The 21284-nt window shown below is 42.8% G+C and overlaps 1 protein-coding gene across 26 annotated transcripts in view; it reads right to left on the bottom strand.

The window, feature by feature from the left end:
- The window catches only part of CELF2 (CUGBP Elav-like family member 2), a 684791-nt gene that overhangs the window by 26898 nt on the left and 636609 nt on the right, over window positions 1-21284 (bottom strand). For all 26 annotated transcript variants that reach the window (XM_084809113.1, XM_084809111.1, XM_084809117.1 and 23 more), the window contains one exon: window positions 9952-10086. In XM_084809113.1, coding sequence (XP_084665239.1) covers window positions 9952-10086 — 135 coding nt within the window. The remainder of the gene's footprint in view (window positions 1-9951; window positions 10087-21284) is intronic.

The following is a 21284-nucleotide window of genomic DNA, read 5'->3' as shown; positions in this document are numbered from 1 at the left end:
TCTTCACAGAGGGCAGTCATCTATCTGATGGGATGTCAGAGGAGAGTCCTCTTTTTGAAGACATCTCCTATTTCAAAGTTTGTCCAGTCCAATTTCAAGATCACAAGGCCATAAGAAGGAAAGGAGAGCAGGCAGAGGCCTTGAAATTGCCCATCAGTAGTTAGCAGTTGGACAGCAGACTGACCAGGCACAGAGGTCCACTGGTCACAGTCTACCCCACTATGGTGAGATGTACTGTATTTTGATTTAAATTATAGTATTTATTTCTAAATTTGCACCTATATATACATATAAATAAGCACACGTAAATTTTATGCAAATATGTGCCCTCTTTTGTCTTCTCTTTTTAGTTATGCATTTCCTATTTTTCTGGTGATGCTTAAGCGGCCACTCTAGCAAAAGCTAGCTCATTGTTCACTAAAATATATCAGGCATGTAGGATATACCAACATAGCTGGCTTTAAGGTGCCTGACAGGCATCTAGGATGGTGGGTAGAAAGGCCATCTCCTATTCTGTTCCCAGTAGAACACTTTTGTAAGATCTACTTAGCTTCAGAGGAGAAGATGATTAAGTGGAAGGGTCGCCACCCTGAGCTCCTTAGGGGACCGGAGGGTGATGAATAAGTACATTAATTCATAACATTCATAGAATCATAGAATAGTAGGATTGGAAGGGGCCTATAAGACCATTGAGGCCAACCCCCTGCTCAATGCAGGAATCCAAGTCAAAGCATCCGTGACAGATGGCTGTCCAGCCTCATCTTGAATGCCTCTAGTGTGGGAGAGCCCACCACCTCCCAAAGTAATTGGTTCCATTGTTGTATTGCTCTAACAGTCAGGAAGTTTTTCGTGATGTTCAGTAACTTGAGCCCATGATTCCGTGTTCTGCACTCTGCGATGATCAAGAAGAGTTCCTGGCCTTCCTCTCTCTGACAACCTTTCAAGTACTTGATGAGCATTATCCTATCTTCCCTCAGTCTTCTCAAGGCTAAACATGACCAGTTGTTGGGACCCAGAGTCCTACAGGCCAAGCCTGACATCAGCACCTGACATATACAGCCAACTGCTGTATATGTTGGTCTCCCTTTAAAATAACGTTTGTTTACTAAAGAACACACACCTTTTAATAGCCTGGTATTTTGGAGAGAAGTGTTGGAGAAGATGGCTGCAGCCAGTGCTATCTTTAGTTCCCCAGAATGTCTCTGGTCCCCAACATAGGGCCCAGAGGCATTCTGGGGAGACTGATGGCAGCAGTTGCTTCTCTTCTCATTGTTGGGCTCCTTGCTGCCCCCAGCTCTGCTGCCCCTGGTAAGCTTGCTGGGGCCCCCATGGAGGGCAGTGCTGGAATAGGGGTGGAGCTCATGAGGTATTGGAGGCTAAATCAGAAGGAAATGCTAACTCCTCCCCCTGTGTATGGAGGGACACACTTTCTTTTCATATACCGGAGGGGAGTAAAGGGACCTGGCCACTGTCAGAACGTGCATGCACAATTGACTAGCATATAGACACATGCTCAGAAGGAAATGTGCAGTTAAATGTACAGGAAGTATATTTTTAGGAATTTTAACTGAAGGCTGCTTTTTGCAGTCACTGTTGCTCTCACACACAAATACATATTTCTTATTAAAATGGTTTTATTTCTGATCTTGACTATAGCCATTCAAATACACTGAGCTGGCACAACATTTTTAACTGCTGCTTCTTTAGAGAAAAAAAAATATTCCAGGCAAGCTGGGAAAGAAAAGGTTGAAGAATTAATTAGCTAAACAGAGGCGATTAAAGCAAATACAATGACATTATCATAAAATTAAAAAAAATTATATGAGGCTTTTGAAGACCTAAGAGGAAATCATGAAAGTACTATGCTTTTACTTGATTTTATTCTGTCCTGGTTTTAATTTTAATTCTTATTTGCTGCCATCTGATAAGTGTAAAACAACAACCACCAGCTATTCTAGCCAGGGGCAATACTAATCATTTATTCTCCTTAAAGCCACAAGACAAAAAGAATCTATTTTACTTGCCTGAGGGATTAAAAGAAACATAAAAAAACTAAATGCATTACCTTTTTATTTCTTAAAAAAATAATCTAATGATTCTGTAAGGAAATACTTCAGTGGCTATGTAGTAAAAATTATAAACTTACTGTTAAAAAATAATAGTTAGTGGAATTATGTTGTCTGAGCTTTCGGGATGAAAAAAGACAAAAGTTTAATATTTGGAAATGGAGCCATTTGCTGAAAAGTATGTTAGAAGAAAATGTACACTGGGACAAGAGATTTTTCTTTCAGAAAGTGTTTGGCATTCTCTTCTTACAACGCCATGCCAGGTCTAACGCTGCATGTTCCAAAATGGGGGCTGTGGGTTGGAGAGAAAGAAGAATGGGACTTTATCTACTCTCTCTGTGCGTACAATCAATGTTCAAAGCAGGGAGTTGTGTGCTTCTAGAGGGTGAGATCTGTGAAGCCAAGATGCAGGGAGAGTTTTACACACACATCTCCTTCACCCACCCTGCAGTTTGTAGAGTGCCAAGCCAGTCTCAGTCTTGGGTAGTGTTCATTTTTCAAAATAATGTTTACTCTTGGGCAAGAGGGACAGGCAATCTGTTAAAACTCAACCTGCTTAGATTAGGAAGGGGCTTAAAAAAAAAAGATGTTGAACAGGGAAGAGAGGGCAAGGAAGAAGCTCACCCCCCTTCTCTGAAATGAACAGGCTTGGCTACACAGGGGTCAAGGATGGGCATTCGTTAGGATTCCTAAGACCAGCAGAGGGGCCACTACCTTAATGGTGCTACCATTTCCACTTTGCACAGGAAGAGCAGATGCAACCTAAGAGGCTTCTCATTCTGCATGTCCTGTCTCTTCCAGTTTAGAGGGGCCCACCGAGGGTGCCCTGTCCATGGTCCCTCCAAATCCTGAAGCCAGCAGTGGAAATGAAGGCAAAATTAACCAGGGAGGATGGCACAGTAGGACTTGCTGCAACTGACCTGACCAGCAAGGACTTGCTAACTCCTAGAATGCTTTTTTCCTAGCAAGGAAGAACTAGAAATGAACACACTGGGAAAGGGTGATGGTGCTACAATCAGTTCTCAAAATGTGAATATGCCTGTGGCTATTACCATTTAAAAAATAACATTTAAGATAATAAGCTTAATTTACAAGACATGATATTTGTCTGGAGATTAACTTACACTTTACATGGCATGTGCACTTACAGATGCTTAAATAGCAGGGGAAAGGTTTGAGGTTCAGACCCAAAACATAGGTTATGAAAACTCAAATCACTCCCACCTACTCAAACCTGAATCATTGCATGGCCCAAGGGGGTTGGGTTTAAATCAGGGAAGTATGGTGAAATTTAATTGATTCAGGTTAACTATTACTCCATTTTGCTGATTTGAGGGTTTATTATTCACTCTGATGCAGTGAGTTATAAACAGGGACTTCGCAAGTATTTTTAAGGAGAAGGATCAAAGTGGTCCAATACTAAATTAACAATTACATTAAAAAGGAATTCTATCTGTACTGAAAAGATTCAGTTCATGAGTATTATAAAACAGTAGACGAACAAAAGCCTACTGTTTCAGGCTCGGCCTCTTCACTCTTCATCTTGTCCTGGTCTCCCCCACTTTCCCTGCATATTAGCTCTCAGTTCAGCTTGGCTCCTCTCTCCCAGCCAAGCTCTGCTCCCAAGGCACAGATACCAAGATGCTGGAGTAAGTTGTTGAGTTCTAGATGATATATGTAGATGAGATACTCCTCTGGCACAGCCACCCACGCCCCTTAATTGGACACAATGTTACTGCTCTCACAGGAACTGACAGAACTGGCAGAGGGGAAGAGCAGCCAGTTACTTCTCTTCCTTGGCTGTGCTTTTAGGCAACAAGTTTGAGCTCCTGAAAAATCCTCTCTGGCCTGACTGCCGCGAGTACTTAAATGCTGCTTCTCAGCCAGTGCACACGTCGTTCCCACCTGACACCGACTTCCTGTTTCCTCCCTAGCTCCCTCATGATTGCCATTTCTCATGAGACAAAGGAGTGTGTCTCCGTTGATTGGCACCAGGGCCACCATTCCTCTGATATTCCCAGTGACAGGGGTCACATTGTCACATTGATGGGGATATTAGCTCCCACTGCTTCCCCTGTCCTTGGTGGTTGCTATTCAAGTTAAGGGCTCCATTCTCTTCAATTCTTAGATTCATGGATTCCAATTTCTATGGCACATCACCAGGTGGATTGGGAAATGGTGTGTGTGTGTGTGTGTGTGAGAGAGAGAGAGAGTGTAAGAGAGAGTGTGAATCTTCATTGGGAAATGGTGCCATTTTTTCTGCACATGTATACATTCTGAACTTTCAGAACAACCCAGAAGCTAATTGTGTCCATTCCTATGAGGCCGTTAACATAGTGTCCAACACAGGAATGTGGGTGGGTGTTCAACAGTTGCCTATTGCCTAAGTCCCAAGCCCTGTGCTCTTTACTGAGTCTTGCCACGATCACTCACACCTGCAAATCCTATAAAGCTGCATTTTAATTTTATAGCCTCATTAATCACAGTTCATTTTATGTAATTAAATTAGACATTCAAGAGGTGCTTTCCCCTCATGTGTATTGCTGCTTTTGTAAAATAAATTTTCTCTAGATGCAAGACAATGTGATGTTAAATTAAAACGATTCAATACCCCCACCCCCAAATTATCCTGTGACTGAAGGAAAAATAAAAGTTAAGTAAGTAAGTAAATAAAGGGGAAACCCTTCCCCCCACCACTGAAAGGCAAATATAAATGTTCCATTATAGTCCACATTTTAATGGAAAAGCTTTAGAGACGGTACATGAGGCTTTATAGAACTAAATGCGTATTCCGCAGAGCGGAGAACAACCAGGAAAAGCTTTTATTCAGGTTTACAAAGTATTTAATGGAGTGGAAAATGTAGAGCTAGATAAGAAAGTTGAAATCAAAGAACATCTTAACAAGGGTCCTTTCTGGGTTAGTTGTAGCGTTTGTAAGGAGGAATGAGGCTATTAAACCAATGTTTTAGCTTGATAGCAAGATTCGAAGAGGGCTGGGTATCAACTCCCTATCTCTCCAATCAATATAGAGGACAACCTTTTGGATCAGAACCAGGTTGAGCATGCAGGCAGACTAAGCAGCCTCTTGAGTTGCTATAATCCAGTGGGTGCTCTTCATGCTGGAATTGGCATGCAAGTGAAGGATCTTACCACTTTCAGATTGGTGCACACAAACTTGAGTGCACACTGGAATCTTCTGCAATGTTGCTGGAGCTCTGAGGTGCTCTCTCAGACCATGGGATGGGGAGACATCACTGCCTTGCCTTGGCAGCAAACAGCTTTGAGCCAGCCCAGCTTCTGTCACCAACTGAATTTCTGTAGCCACCATCATCTTGCAACCTGGCTACATGTCACACTCAGTGTTGCAGGCTCCCTCGATGGAAGCTGGAGGTTGTTAGAGTGTTTAACTGTCTGTCTGTCTGTCTTATTTATCTCTCATTAGCAGCTAACTGTACCTGCTACTTTCCTTCTGAACCCCTAGGGACAATTAACCACTAAAGGAGAGATAAAATAAGCATAGACAAACAATGGACAGTGGAAAGTAGCTACAGTGCTTCAGGATTCCCTCCATCTTTCTTTGTCTCTGGGGGAACCTTCAGAATTCTCCAGAATAGAATAGTAGCCTCATGTAGTTCATGGGGCTACTTTTGACATGATGGGGGTGATGTGTACCCAGACACTTAGATGTGGTCACACAGAGACAATAGAACTACTGAATGCATCAAAGGGTCAACGTTACATGAACATCATGCCCTATTTGGGGGCTTTCTAGGGGCACATGGCTGGCCAGTGTTAGAAACACAATGCTGGACTAGATGGACATTGATCTGATCCAGTAGGGTTCTTTCTAAATCCTTAGATGTTCATATACTTGAGTTGATCACACCTGCTCCTATGGCAGTGTGTTCTTTTCAGTACCAGATTTCTTTCACTCTAATTTTATAGCTGATTTATGAAAGTTAATAACCCCAGGCTTCTATATAAATTTGCAGTGATGCTCTAAGGCCATTCCCTAGCTATTAAACACATTTCCAAGTTTAATAATGTTTAGTACATGTTCATCAAGGGCAACTTCATTAAAGTCAACAGAGCTGGTGTTTTACTTGTACACAATTTTCACATTAAGAAAGAGGGCTAAATTAACCAGAACAGAAGCTTCCACATTTCATAATGGGAAAAGGATTTCAAGGTTTTCTTTGAATGTATCGGAGGTTATTATTGTAAGTGAGTTGTGCTGGAAATAAACACTTGGATTCTGTGGGACTGGTGGCTATGATGATGTGAAAGGACAACACAGTATGTCCATTAAAAGGGGGGGTAGGATGTGCACATACACAAGGAGTAGATCTCCCAATTATTAGTCACACGCTGTCGAATTTCTGGAAGCAGGGACAAACTGTAAGGGGCAGATTGCTACACAACTGACACGATTTTAATGTATTGCCTCTGGAATAGAAGTAATGGTAACAAAACAACCACTGCTACTATTACTACTACTACATTTGTATCCCACCTTTCCTCCAAGGAGCTCAGAGTATCATACATAATTTCCCCACCATTCTGTTCTTACAACAACACTGCAAGGCGGGCTGAGAGATAGTAACTGGCCCAAGCCATCTAGTGAGCTTCATAGCTGAGCAGATATTTGAAACAAGGTTTCTGCACTGCAGCACACTGAATCCATCTCCAGCTTTGGCTGTTAGGGGTCTGGAGCGTGGCATAATAAGGTCAATTTTGTGCTCCCATCTGTCTCTCCTGTAATTTGTTGTGGGTTTCTGTTTGTTTGTTTTGCCCTAAATCACCATCAACTGGTTTTATCATCGTGCATTTTCTTCTCCCCAGTCCCCGCTCCCCAGTCCCCACTCCCATGCATAAGCAATGTTCAGTATCAAACCAGGTACAAAACCAGCCAGTGCCCCTTTTATATTTTTTGGTGCCAGAATTAGAGTCCAATTCACCAGATAACATTAAAAATATGAGATCCTAGCCAGGGAGCTGCCACAAATCCAGGTGACAAGGCAAGGAAAAAAAATAACTTTCAAAACCAGGCATTTGAAATCTGCAAATAACAAGCTCTACTGGCCACTGAGCATTTGTCCAGCTCTGGAGCAGAGAGATAAGGGAAAAGGTTGTTAGCTGAGCTGGAGGGAAGTGGCTAGAATGAATTTCCTTCTTGCAGTGTCTACCAAAACCCACTTGAGACAGAATCCTTTGTCTTGTCAGTGTGACCAGAACGACAGTAGTAGTATGTATGTGTGTGTGTGTGTGTGTGTGTATATATATATTCATGTTCCCACAACAAAAAGAAAACAGACACGAGTTTTCTGCACGGCTGCCACGAATCATAAAATTTCACAACTGAGCTGAAACTGTGCACTGTAGAAATAAGCTATGTCAGGAAGGGAATTGGCTGTAAATCATCTTAAACATAACTCTTGTTTCAATAATAAAAGTTAAGGGACAGGCTTCTCTTATGTCCAGTGGCTCCCACATCATCACCTCAGAGCATAAGCGTGGCCAATGCCAGGTTCACAGCCTGGTTGAAATTGTGTGGAATGGCCATTTGTATGAATTGGCACCTCTATGTCAGTCATCATATTTCCAGGGCTGATCAAATTTTCATGATGGCTCTGGTCTGAAAAGGACTGTTGCCATCATGGGGTTCAAGGTGGCTATGCGTACATGAACCATGTAGATGCCACAGTTCATACAAAGGCATCTCCAGGATACAATGGCTGCATGTGTCCTGGAGGTGATTGCATTAAGGCCACTGCACATACAAACATTGTGATTTCTGATTGGTCCTAGTCAAGGCATTGTTTTACTAGAACTTGTGTGCTCCCTTAATTTCTTCCTGCACAAGCAAGCAGAAAATTGGCCCACATGCTACTGGATCACAAGCTCCAAATCCAGGATCACAAGCTCCAAATCCAGTTACTAGCATACGAAGGGAGCAATCCTATCTAGATAGGCGGCTGCCTCCGAACTCAGAGGCAACTGCCTATCCAAAAAGCATGGCAGGAGAAGCACGGAGGGGATCGCTCCCTCTGCACTTCTCCTGCCCTGCTTTTTCTGCTAGACAGCCAATTGCAGCTGTCTAGCTGTGGGAGCACAGAGCGGGGAAGGAGGCTGCTGTATGACACATAGGATGTGTCTGTCGTACAGGCAGTTCTGTCCTCCCCACCCCAGAATGCCCCCAGCCACGTCCCTTTTCGGCCCCTCCATGTTCCTCTTGTGAGTGCGGAGGACAGGGCTGTTCTGAGGCAGTGTGGAAGTTGGGGGAGGTTGGTTCTCCAGGAACCAACTTTGGCGTGCGAGCTCTGAGGTCAGTTCCCAGATAACACGATATCCTATGGTCGTCTAGCCTCTGTCTAGCAGCCATAGGATTGCTCCCTAAGGTTGTTTGATGTGTTCTGCAAAACCAGAATGAGTTCTTATCACTTTGAATTTGCTTTGAAACTGGACACTGTGCTACAGTCACATGCTCTGTGCAGTCACTATGTATGTCTCGTGCAAGGTGCTGAGTCAAGGCTGTTTCACCCATTACAGGAGACATACATTGGGGAACACTGGTAAAACATTTCTGCCCTTCTTGCTCTCTCTGTCTCTCTCTGTCTCTCTCTCTCTGTGCGCATGTATACAGAGCCTTTCAAAGGAGGTGGTTCTCTAAAGATAAAACATCTAAAGCAGCCCTTGGTTAAACCTTATGCAGTGCATTTTGCAGTGTACTTTCCTTTTATGGAAATTAACCACACCTTGATTAATTAACACTATGCTTGCTGGATTGGAGGATGTGATTTAGAAGAAACAGGTAGGGTAGCAGTGATGGAGGGAGGAAAACATTTATGGAAATCACTGCTGATATGTTGACTGGCCATAGAAAGGGCATCAGAAACCTGCTGAGGGTAATGTTACACATTTAATTGCATTGACTGTTGGACATGACAATACAGATATAAAACATATAAAAACGTTTCACTCTCTCTCTCTCTCTCTCTCACACACACACACACACACACACACACAGAATTCAATATTTTTGCAACTCAATATTTGCTAATACATGTGGGAGATATGTGTCTTATTATTGTGTGACTTTCTGATCATCTAAAATGCAGCCCTTTAAAAAATGACTGCAGGGTTAGCTGCTGTTCTAACAGCAGTGGTTTGCAATCCCTACAGAACCAGACACAAATCTGGAAGCCTCCCATTTACAAACACACAAAAAACCTGAAAACATAAACATTAGCATTACGCACTGCCCTAGCCCAGACATCTGGATGTATGTCAGTGGGAGAATCCGACTCAAATTTCTTTTAACCAACTTTAACAACCTCTTGTCTGCCTTTTCCCAAAGAAATCTTTTCAGGGAGATGTGTCAGAAAGGGGAAAACAAGACAGACCAAAAAATAAAAAAATAAAGAATCAGAGCACTGCAAAACCAGTCATAGCAAAAGAAAGTCATGTGGTTCCTTAGAACACTGGGAATTGTGAGGAAGAATAAACAAGCTCAGCTCAGCTCTCTGCACTGGGCATTTCTTTGCATTCTGAATACTGCTTTGAGATTTTCATGTGTTGGCCAAACTGTGTTTTGGTTACCACTTGATTGACAGTAGAAGGCCTTGCATATGTAGCAGAAGAAAAAAGTTTAACAGGTGGGCTCATTTCTGAGAAAATGCTAACATGACATTTACACTGGGACATTAAAACAACAACACCTATCAAGCCTGTAACACATTCACCATCTTTTCTAGGACCACATTCAATACGTAGCTGTGAGTAATTTTGATACCCTTCTCATAGTGTCTTTCCTTACTGTGAACTCAAGAAATGGCAGTTTTGTTTAAAAAGTAGAAAAGAAAAAAAGCCCCCTATTTGTTCATACCTGGACTCGTGAGTGCGCCAAGGGCCCCAGTTGTTGTGGACAGAGGATTTGCATTGGTGGTGGTAGCTGAGGTCTGGGCGGCAGCGGCTGCAGCTGCTAAAGTTGCCAAATTCTGTAGCTGTAAAGCGCTCATTCCTGCAGAGAGAAAGGAACTTCAGCAGTGAGGTTGATTACAAAAATCCAGATCATAATATCTTTTTATTTTAAACAAATATAGTCAGGATTCTCCCTCCTATCCTATTGTTGGAGAATAGTACAGGGAGATAACAAACAACACATCTCACCAGAGATCCACCTGTGACACATCAGCTGAAGTTGCTTCGAACTCTCTCCCCACAAAGACCTGTTTTATGCTGAGCCCTTGGTCCATTTGAGCCTCGTGTGGCGCAGAGTGGTAGGCGGCAGTATTGCAACTGAAACTCTCCCCACGAACTGAGTTCAATCTAAGGATGGATGAAAGTCCCTTACCTGGTCCCGCAGCTGTTTTCGGTGTGGGGGGGAGGCACTCCGTTTCTCCCCCCGAAATTCAGGCCGGGGGGGAGGCGCCCCATCCCTCCCCGCCGAAATTCTGGCCGGGGGGGAGCGCCCCGTCTCCCCGGCCGCGAAATAAAAAAGTAAATTAAAAAAAAAAAAAAAGTGATAGGCTACGTAACGATTTACGTAGCCTATCATGGCTGACTTTGAAAATCTAGCCGTGATAGGCTATGTAAATCGTTACATAGGCTATCACGTTTTTTTTTTACTTTACTGGGAAATGGCGGCAGCGGCGGCCGGTCGGAAGACCGGCCGCCGCCCCCGCCGAAACGCCGCTGAAACGCCGCCGGGACCCGCCGCCGAGAGGGACATTCGCACGAGGCAAGTCCCATCCCGGGGGGGGGGGAGGGGGGTGTTGGAGAATTTCCCCACCAATTTCGGGGGGCTGAATGCATTGGCATTCGGCCTCCCGGAGATTCGTGGAGAAATTCTCCGACATCCCTAGTTTCAACCCAACAGAAGCTGGTTCCCAGGTAGCTGGCTCAGGTCGACTCAGCCTTCCATCCTTCCAAGGTCGGTAAAATGCGTACCCAGCTTGCTGGGGGAAAGACAGTCATGACTGGGGAAGGCAATGGCAAACCACCCTGCTATAGTCTGCCATGAAAACGCCAGCGAAAGCGGCATCCCTCTAGGAGTCAGCAATGACTCGGTGCTTGCACAGGAGGAACCTTTCCTTTTCTTTCCTTGGTCCATCTAGTCTAACATCTGGTGGTACCTTTGTGAGTTTTGAGCAGGGATAGATGGACCAGTCTATTTTCAGTCCATATCAGTTTTGAATGTGTACATACACAAGTCCGTTTCATCCCATTTCCACATTAATCTACAATTATTTTCTTTTAAACAAAATCTGCACAAAAATCCATATTTAAACCTGAACTTTTAATATATTTTCTTCATAAATTACACATATGTAATTGTATGTTATCTCAACGCCTGTGTTTCTAAACAAGCTATATTCTAAAATACACATTTTTTAATGCAGTTTGGTACTTTTTTGATCTGAGAACTGCATTGCAAAATCCAGATAATTATGTTGTGATGTGCACATTAATTTGGGAGGCGTGCATCAGGTCAGTTTGCAACAGAATTCGCAAATTCTGTATGAATTCCTCAAGCATCCCCAGTTTTTGAAGTCGTTTTTCCCAGTCCTGCTAGATGAGATTCTACTTGAGCCCTTATACATGCAAAGCACATGCTACTGTTCTATGGCTTGTCTTTGGTCCCTCTCCCTGTTAAAGATACGGAAGCAACTATCTTTGAGTAAGTCAGTAGCCTGTAGAAAAACTGGGGGATGAAGATCTCACATTGTAGTTTAAATACCTGAGATATATTTAACTTTAACTGCACATGTGGTGAGGGTTTCTTTACAAGAGGTGAGACACCGCAACATTTTAATCACTTGAAAAGAGTCCTGGAAGTTAGGTGTGATGCTAAGAACCAGATAGTGAAAAGAACCAGTATTGGGAAAAAGGTGGGATATAAATAAATATAACAACAACAACAACAACAACTTGGCATCAAACAAGTTGTGACCATTCTCGGTGGGACTTGGCTTCAGTCCAACATGAAAATCTAGTAGACACCGTTAGAGGCTTAATGTTGTATTGATAGTTTTGAAATTGGAACTTGAATTGGTTGACTGATTTCATTTTATTTCTTATATTTCTATACTGCCCCATACCCGAAGTTTTCTGGGTGGTTTACAAAAAAATAAAAACCATTTAAATACATTATATAAAGTATTAATCACATAAGGACATAAAACAGATAGCACATACAACAACAACATCTATCTCAAACCATTTAAAAACAATCAGCCAGAGACCATCCAGGACCTTATCAAGAGACTTGTTATATGCTGAGAGAAGAGGGCAGTTTTAACCTGGCACCCCAAAGATGACAATATTGGTGCCAGGCAGGCCTTGTCAAGGAGATCATTCCATAAATAGGAGGCCACCACCGAGAAGGCCCTCTCCCTTGTTGTCACCCCCCAGGTCTTCCTTGGAAAAGGCACCCAGAGGAGGGCCTTGGATGCAGAGCATAGTGTATGGGTTGGTTCATGCCAGGAGAGGTATTCCATCAGGAATTGTGATGTTTTATGATGGTACTGATGATATTTTATGTGCTTTAAAATCTCTTTTGTAAACTGCGTTGTGAGGGCAATGTACCCTGAAAGGCAAGTTAGAAATTAATTTCATAATAATAAATAAATAGTCCAGGACTTGAGACCAGGATACCTGAAGCACTCCTTGTCTCTACATTGTACTGCCAGTATAATACAATCCTCAATGGAGGCCCTTTTTTGGGTGTCCTCATCATTTGACGGGTGGTGGAAGCTACAGGGGAAAGGGCCTACTCGGTTGTGACACCCCAACTGTGGAATGCTCCCCCCAGGGAGGTTTATCTGGTGCCTACCTTCTTGTCATTTCAGCACCAGGCAAAAGCCTTTGTATTTTCCCAGGCTTTTTAATCCTCTTTAAACTGCTTTTATGCTGCTTGATGTTTCTTCTTAATTCTGCTGACTGAATTAGTTAAAATATGAAGATCCACCCAATAACCATATTCTAGCAGGAAAAACAATCATGCCTTCGATGACATGGACCAAAAAAGCCAGGACTTAAGGCTCCAACCAAGGAGGACCCAGGCAACAGGCTCCCAGTTCTTTGTCAGTTCATACCTGTACATAATTCGATGAGACATATGGTCAACAGACTATAATGTGCAACAACACACTGGTGCAGATAAGCTTTGCTTTTCTTTCCTGACTTCAAGCCGTGTATAAATAAGTAGGTCCTTTTTGAGCTTCTGTCACCTTTGTTCAAAATGGCATCATTGCAAAGTAGTAACAGCCTAGGCAATTGGATATTAACCACGGTGCCATGTAATCCTTGGGCCGCTCTTGTGTGTTGGCCCTGCATGTCATCTAAGAGTTTTGCCAGGATGACTATACACACAGTATCTGATCTGCTAACTCCCCCCAAAAGGCGACTGGAGCTTTAATTACATGGCAGCTGTATAATAATACATGGTTCAGAATAAGAATACGAGGAAATGAAGGAGGGTGGGCCTACCAGCTTTACGACCTATGCCCTCTTGCTTTTGGTCAGCCGACTCTTAACCCACATCCCACTTTACTCCTGTTAATATCTACTCCAGGGTGCATTTAAACAAACTTGTTAGGCACTACAAGGCTCAAGCTGAGAGACTTGAGGACTAGGTACAGGATCGCTGCTCACTGCACCCCCAGAGGTACTGGTCAGAAGGCAGCAACATTAGATCATTTCAAGCTGGGACATTTCCACAAAAGCCTATAATCCTCCTGGCTTAGGGAATCATGGGACACTAGAGGGCTAGTCCTGTGCTGATATAGAACTCTCAGATCTACTGCATTCCCCAAGCCTCTCCTTCTGAGAGGGGTCACTTGGCTCTCCTTCTGTGCTGACAGGATACCAGTCTTTCTGCCTACTTGCCACTTGCCCATCTTTGGCATTTGCCCACTTTGGGCCCTGAGCACCTGAAGTGCCATCATCAGGAGTTGGCAGTGTAAGGCACCTGCCAGTGCCCAGGCCCCAGAAGGGGAGCCATTGCCAACGCCTGGATCCTGTTGACTCCACTGTTTCTTCTCCTTGCAGTTACTGCCAATTCACCTGCCTTTTCTGGATGAGCAAGCACTCTGAGAGTGAAGAGACACCACTCACCTCACCTTCTCCCTCCGGGTGGCTGTATGAATTGGGAGGTGGAGCCACTCAGGTAGGGGGCCCCACTGGGGGCATATCACCCCAAAGTTCCCCTAAAACCTGAAGCTGGCACCTGAAACAAATTTGCAAGAAGGAGGAATCCAAGAACTGTAGTTTCCATTTCAAGACTCACAGTATGTCAGATGGTTCTTTAATGCTGCCAACTGTCCAGTGTCATATTATTCCATGAAAATTTCAGCTAGGTTTTTTTAAGGGTAATTTTATTTTGGCACCCCTGATTGTGGAGAAAAATGTGGCCATGGTATCCAAGTGAAACCCAGAGCCAATTAAAGCAGCCACAGGGGCTGGGCTGGGGGTTAAAAGTACCAAGTTATAATTTCTAAGGGAATGTAATGCTTCCTAGATCTTTGAAATTGACCGCACTGTATTTTTTGCAGGCTGCACATGCTGTCTGTCTCCATTCCTGTATCTCACACTTTTCACATTGTGTAGGGTTGCTGTTGTTTCTCTCTCCCCTACATGCCATGGCAGAACCGGACAGAAAATTATATGATTGCCTTTCTTTGAAACCGTTGAATATTCCATAAATGCAATGCTCTCTGAAGAAATGCAAATCACTTAAACTCTAAAGTACTGCCTGATAGACAGAGTGGCATAAAACGAAGAAGGAAGGAAGGAAGGGAGGGAGGGAGGGAGGGAGGGAGGAAGAAACCAAAAAACTCCTCCCCTCTGCTGGGAATGAGCTGCTGGAAACAAAATAACTCTTAATCTTTATGATGGAGAAAAATGTTGTGAATAAAAGTGGAATTTGACTCTGCTTTTGGTAATCTGTATATACTAGTAAACTATCAAACTTGGCTAATATCTTGGACAGCAAGAATCCCAACTTTGATTTCACTGCCTGGCAGATTAAAAATACAATTAAATTATGTTCATAACAGATGCACAATATGCCTGCTTGAAATGTAAGAATTTTTTTTTGTAACCCCCCCCCCCCCATGAAACATATTTATAAGGAGAGGGGCCATGAAAATTTAATTTAATGTTCACCTTAGGTAATTTCATGTCTTATTGTTCAGCGCAATTACCATAAATCTACATATCAATAAGCAAGAACAGATGTCAGTTGTTACATCCGCGTGCCAATCAGGCCTGTTAAAAACTGGCAGATGGATGGATGCAGAACCCTCTCATAAGACCTATTAGCACATTCACAGGAAACCCATGTAGTATCACTGCACAGTCACATATGCGGACCTGTTAAAAATCAAGTAAATCCGAGATCTCAGATTTCCATCTCACAACTTGGTGTGTGAAACCTGTAGGGCACACCGTCCTGCAATGGGGATGTTGCCCTCTTTTTAAGCCATCCATCGCTATTCCCCAATGACAACTTAAATGTGGAATTGACTTGTCACACCATGCAGTCCAACCACAATACATTTCTCAAGTTCTTTTCATGCTACCTTTAAAAGTTTTTCCCATCAAATCGCGTTATATTCTTATTTAAGGGGAGGTGAAGGAAATAATAAACACTGCTTTATTTTTTTCAAATGGACCAGTTACTATTTAAGCCTTTCTTTCATACAGATATTCACAAAAAGAAAAGAAAAGGAAAAAACCCAGATGAAATAATGAGTGTATTTTTTTTTTTATATCTATCTATCTATCTATCTATCTATCTATCTATCTATCTATCTATCTAAAATTATTTCGAGGGCCACTTTTAGGGGTGGAACTGTCTTTCATCCAAATGTATTTTAGGACAGTAGGGTTGACCCAAGTCACTGTGCTGCCTGAAGTGAAGAAAAAGATGGTGCCCCCTCTCCCCACACATTCCACGTACAGATGTTGACTCGACCGGTTGATGAATCTTCGTTCAACATTGGTGATGGGACAATAAATGCCTACTTAAATTAAAATGACTTGGATGACTTCCAGAAGACATCCCGGCTCTGATTTTGTTGGGTGTTCTGGTGAAGAGAATTCCAGAGATGAGAAGCAGCTACCTCAAATGCTTCTTTGATACACCCTCAACATTCAGACTTTATTATTTATTTTATTTATTTATTATGCCAAAGCTCTTTATGCATATGCCTTTTTAGGATTTAGGATTTTTTTTAATAAGACAAGGAGAAAGATGGGTGTGGAGAGAGAATGATAGAGTAGGAGAAATAGAAGAGAATTATATCTAGGGTTTTTTTTTTTTTAAAGCAGCTTTCATATTGTAGGTTGGTGTTATGGATGGGACCTGAGTTTGAAAACATTTAAATCTACTGGCATAGAGGACACTCAAAATGATCTAGACTTAGTCATACTTAGAGTAGGCCCATTAAAATAAGTCGGACTAAAATTAGCTTATTTTAATGGGTCTTAAAGTTACTCATAACTAAATTTAGTCCCACTGCTTTTAATGTGTCTGCTCTAAGTATGACTAAGTCTAGATTCAACCCACTCTCAAGTGACCACTCAAGAATAAGTGGCAGAAGGATGTATGGGTTGGAAAAACCAAGCCCAGATTGTTTCATCAGTGGGCCATAGTTCCAGCAACACGTTACAGTTACATTTGTGATTTACAGAAAGAAAAGATTTCAACACATTTTCCCTCTTTGATCACTCTGTTCCTTCATTCACTCTGTAGGGCAGAATATTACCAGGAGCCCAGCCCTTAAAGCTGAAAGCCAGTTACAAAAAATGCCAATTGTGAAAATGTTGTTTATCATATTTAGATATCTTTTTGATGGGGGGGGGGATTCCTCCTAGATTATGAGAGTAACATAATAGAAGCCGCAAGCGCTTGCCAATGGATCTGAGCCAGAGAAAATAACTCAGAGATATTGTCATCTGTGGGCCAATTTATATTGTCAGACAGCAGATTCTGCATTAGTCTCTGGTGCCAGTGTAATAATGGCATATTGTAAAGATGAAGCACACAGCCCATAGGGAGCAGCTCCTCTCTTTTTCATAGGCGTACTTCAAGATCCATTCAACAGCCAAGCATTAATAAAAAGAAGAAGAAGAAGAAGAAGAAGAAGAAGAAGAAGAAGAAGAAGAAGAAGAAGAAGAAAACACAAAGGCAATGTATGGATGTGTTGCAAGGCTGGAGAAAAGCACCACTAATTTGGTGATTTAGTTGGAGCATAATTAAAAATAAACTAACATGCCAATTTGATGACAATGGGAGCGGGGGAGTGGGCTGTGCTTTTATGAGAAATGAAAAAAACGTATCAAGTATGCTGGGGCGGGGGAGCTTTTAACAGTTTCGCACAACAGGCGTGACGTCCATCTGTGCTTAGATTTGCTGTTGTCTCTTGAGTCGTGTTAAGTTAGGGACCAGCATGGTAGATCACCCAGCAGAAATGACCTTTTATTAATCACTGTACATCAGTTAACTACTGGTATGCAGCTCATTACTGAGGCGTCATCCAACTAACTGCTTTTGAAAGGTGCTTTTCTCCTTACCCTTTGTCTTTCTTGCTTTTTCACTACTTTCTTCTCCTTCTTTCCTCTACCCGCCTCCACCAGCCCTGGACCAAGTAATTATAAAATTTTAAAGTAAAAAAACAAAATCCTGCTTTGTAATGTTATAGGCAAAGTTTTGCTGAAGTAAAAAAAAAGCACTTAGCTAGTTTCCAATGATTCTAAACTGAAACCAATGCACCCATATCAAAAGGTTGGTCGTGTAATCTTAGGTATCCTTAAGAACAACATGCCATTTTTATAACTAACACTTGCCAGTCTAAAATACTCCAGGACTACCATTAATTTGATAGTGCAGAAGACACAGACGTTCCTTGCTGGAATTTATAAATGGTGTTTCAATGCTGGCATGCTATTACATTTGCATTAATGAAGTTATTAACAAATGATAACACGGACAAATGGCTAACCAAAGAAACTTGGGCTATTTTACACACTTCATTTTTAAGTATATACATAAATATACACCTAAGATATTTTAAGTGATCTGGATAGACTGGAGCGCTGGGCAGAAAACAACAGAATGACATTTAATAGGGATAAATGCCAAGTTCTGCACCTAGGAAAAAGAAACCAAATGCACAGTTACAAGATGGGGGATACGTGGCTCAACAACACTACATGCGAGAAGGATCTTGGAATTGTTGTCGATCACAAGCTGAATATGAGCCAACAATATGATGTGGCTGCAAAAAAGGCAAATGCTATTTTGGGCTGTATTAATAGAAGCATAGCTTCCAAATCCCGGGAAGTACTAGTTCCCCTCTACTCAGCACTGGTTAGGCCTCATCTGGAGTACCGTGTCCAGTTCTGGGCACCACACTTTGAGAAGGATGCAGACAAACTGGAGAGGATTCAGAGGAGGGCAACAAAGATGATCAGGGGACTGGAAACAAAGCCCTATTAAGAGAGACTGAAAGAACTGGGCATGTTTAGCCTTGAGAAGAGAATACTGAGGGGAGATAGGATAGCTCTCTTCAAGTACTTGAAAGGTTGTCACAGAGAGGAAGGCCAGGATCTCTTCTCGATCATCCCAGAGTGCAGGACACGGAATAATGGGCTCGAGTGACAGGAAGCCAGATTCCGGCTGAACATCAGGAGAAACATGATGACTGTTAGAGCAATACGACAATGGAACCAATTCCCTAGGGAGGTGGTGGGCTCTCCCACACTGGAGGCGTTCAAAACGAGGCTGGACAGCCATCTGTCAGGGATGCTCTGACTTGGATTCCTGCATTGAGCAGGGGGTTGGACTCGATGGCCTTGTAGGCCCCTTCCAACCCTACTGTTCTATGATTCTATAAGTGTACACCCCAAAACAAAGTGTGAATGCAACATGCATATCGTACAGATACACTTGCCATGTGTGTTGCGGGGGTATACTCTGTCAAACCCGGGTTTGCCTATGCATGATGCTTGAACTGGCCTTCAGGGCTCCATTCTCAAAATGAGAGGTGTCAGAGCATGCACTTCCTTGGCAAATCCTGCATTCTAGCTAAGGCTGTAATCCTAAACATACCCATTAAGAAGTTATTTCAATTGAACTCAGTTGTGAGTAAACATGTGTAGGACTGGGCTTTAAGAAGATGTTCCTTATAATCACATTGAAGCTGGTTGCAATTACTCAGTCTTGTAGACAACAAATCACTCTGCACATGCTCTTAGGCATTAGCCCACTTAGCACATAATAGCAACCCAGTGTTCAATCTCCTTGGCTCCTCCTGCTGGTTAGCATGATGTCTGAACCTGAAACTCTGACTCTTCCCCGGCATGCCAGAATCATAGCCCAGGGGTTGTTCTTGGGTTACAACTCTGGCTTCTCAGTTTTACCCTGGCTTATGTTTCTGGTCTGGACATCTCTGGCTTGTTTAACCGCTCATGCTGGCAGAAGTAACCAAACAGAAGCAACGCTAGCATGCTGGCTTGCTCATGGCAACCCAGGGCTTAAAAAAAAAAATCTGGGTTACTGTTGAGTGCGAACTGGGCCATTGTCTTTTCTATTCCTTCAAAGGTCATGGGGCTTGAACCCTGGCAAAAATTAAATGGCTTGCCCAGCCTAGAACAGTTTAATTTCAATTTCCTAAAAGTCTCCTTTGAAATAAACTTCTGACAGGTCTTCTTCTTCTCTTTGTTCTTCTGCCCCAGTATTCTCCCACTATCCCATGTCATTTAGCTCTTTTCATTCATCATCAATATACATCTCTCTAGCACACTCTCATTAAAAACCTCTCACTGCCAGGCAACTCTAAGACAAAGAAGCTTTCGCTCTCTCAGAGGAACAGTTCAACAAAGACTCCTTTGTTGCACCTGCAAACTACTGGGTTTTAGGAGCCGTTAGGCAAATCAGAAAGAACACAGGAGTGAAAACCAAGGATGTTGCAATGGCAAGGAGGAATAAAGAAATGGGCCATTAATTAGGTGCACAACAGAGATAGTCTGGAAGAGGAGGGCCATTTGAGAGGAGTTACGCCCTCAAAGAACACTGTGTAGTCACGGTAGTGGTCTACATCTCCACCCCAAGAATCCCACTAATCAGGAGTTGGGGGTGGGTGGGTGGGTGGATGGCTTTCCTCAAAACTGGATTTGGAGAAATTCCGCTCTAGGTTTTGGTAGCCAAACATCTTCTGAAACTGAGGGCAGCTTCAAAAATATTTTCTAATATGGGATGGGGGTCTGCTCTTCAAAGAATGAAAGGAAGTTAAAACTAGAGCTGTGCACAAGGGGCCTCTCAAAATTCTCCACCCTATTTGTGGGCAGAGAAATTGGGGGGAACAACTTTTAACAAATTTCTCCAGGGAGAGGAGAAATTCTCCACAGTTCCTCACAGTCAGGGCTCACTGTTGACAGGGATTGTTGCACAGTTTCTTTCTTTTTCCATAAGGTTTTTTTTTTCTTTTCATTGTTGTTTTTTTGTGCTGAAACCACATCAGCTATGTTGGTAGGCCAGCCCCCATTTTGCATCATCCACAATGCAGGTCTGAGGGGGCAGTGTTGTGTCTAGCTCCTTAAAGTTTTCTTCCCCCATGAAAGAGGCTGCCCTATTGCTCTACCTAATTCCCAGGGTGTTTTATCATTTATTTTTGTGGTGTTTTTGAGTTTACCTAATTGTTGCAGCTTCCAGAGCTGAAAAGACCCTATGGGAGGAATTACCTCATGGTGCTTAAACTGAGCTTTAACTGAAGTGTAGGAAGCTGAGGAGGCCACAGCCAGCCAGAGAGATGATTGTACAATGAAAGACAGGGCACTCAAACACACACTCTCCTTGGCCACCTCCTAAGTAAAGCAGGCATAAGAACCTCAAACCCAACCCGTGAGAATTTCTCTGAAATTTCTTCGCCACTGAATTTCTTTTCAAAAGCAGTTTCTTTTCTATTGAATGAAATGAGAATGGTCAGAAAAAATGTGGGAGAAATTTTTGGCAATAGGGGCTTCTCCTATTCAAATAATCCGGAGGGGTGGGGCACCCAGGAGCCAAATCCAGCTCTTCTGGAGCCTCAATCTGGCCCTCTGGCATTCTCCAGAGCTCCACACTGTCCCTCTGGCCCCACAACCTTTGTCCCAACCACCAATAGTTTGGTGGTTTCCTGGCTTTTGAGCAGTTTCCCCCCCTATTCTAAAAGG

This window comes from Heloderma suspectum, chromosome 7, assembly GCF_057233095.1.
Source record: "Heloderma suspectum isolate Gila_16-S chromosome 7, 16-S_ref, whole genome shotgun sequence".
Classification (NCBI taxonomy): Eukaryota; Metazoa; Chordata; class Lepidosauria; order Squamata; family Helodermatidae; genus Heloderma; species Heloderma suspectum.
This window is presented reverse-complemented; position numbering and strand designations above follow the sequence as displayed.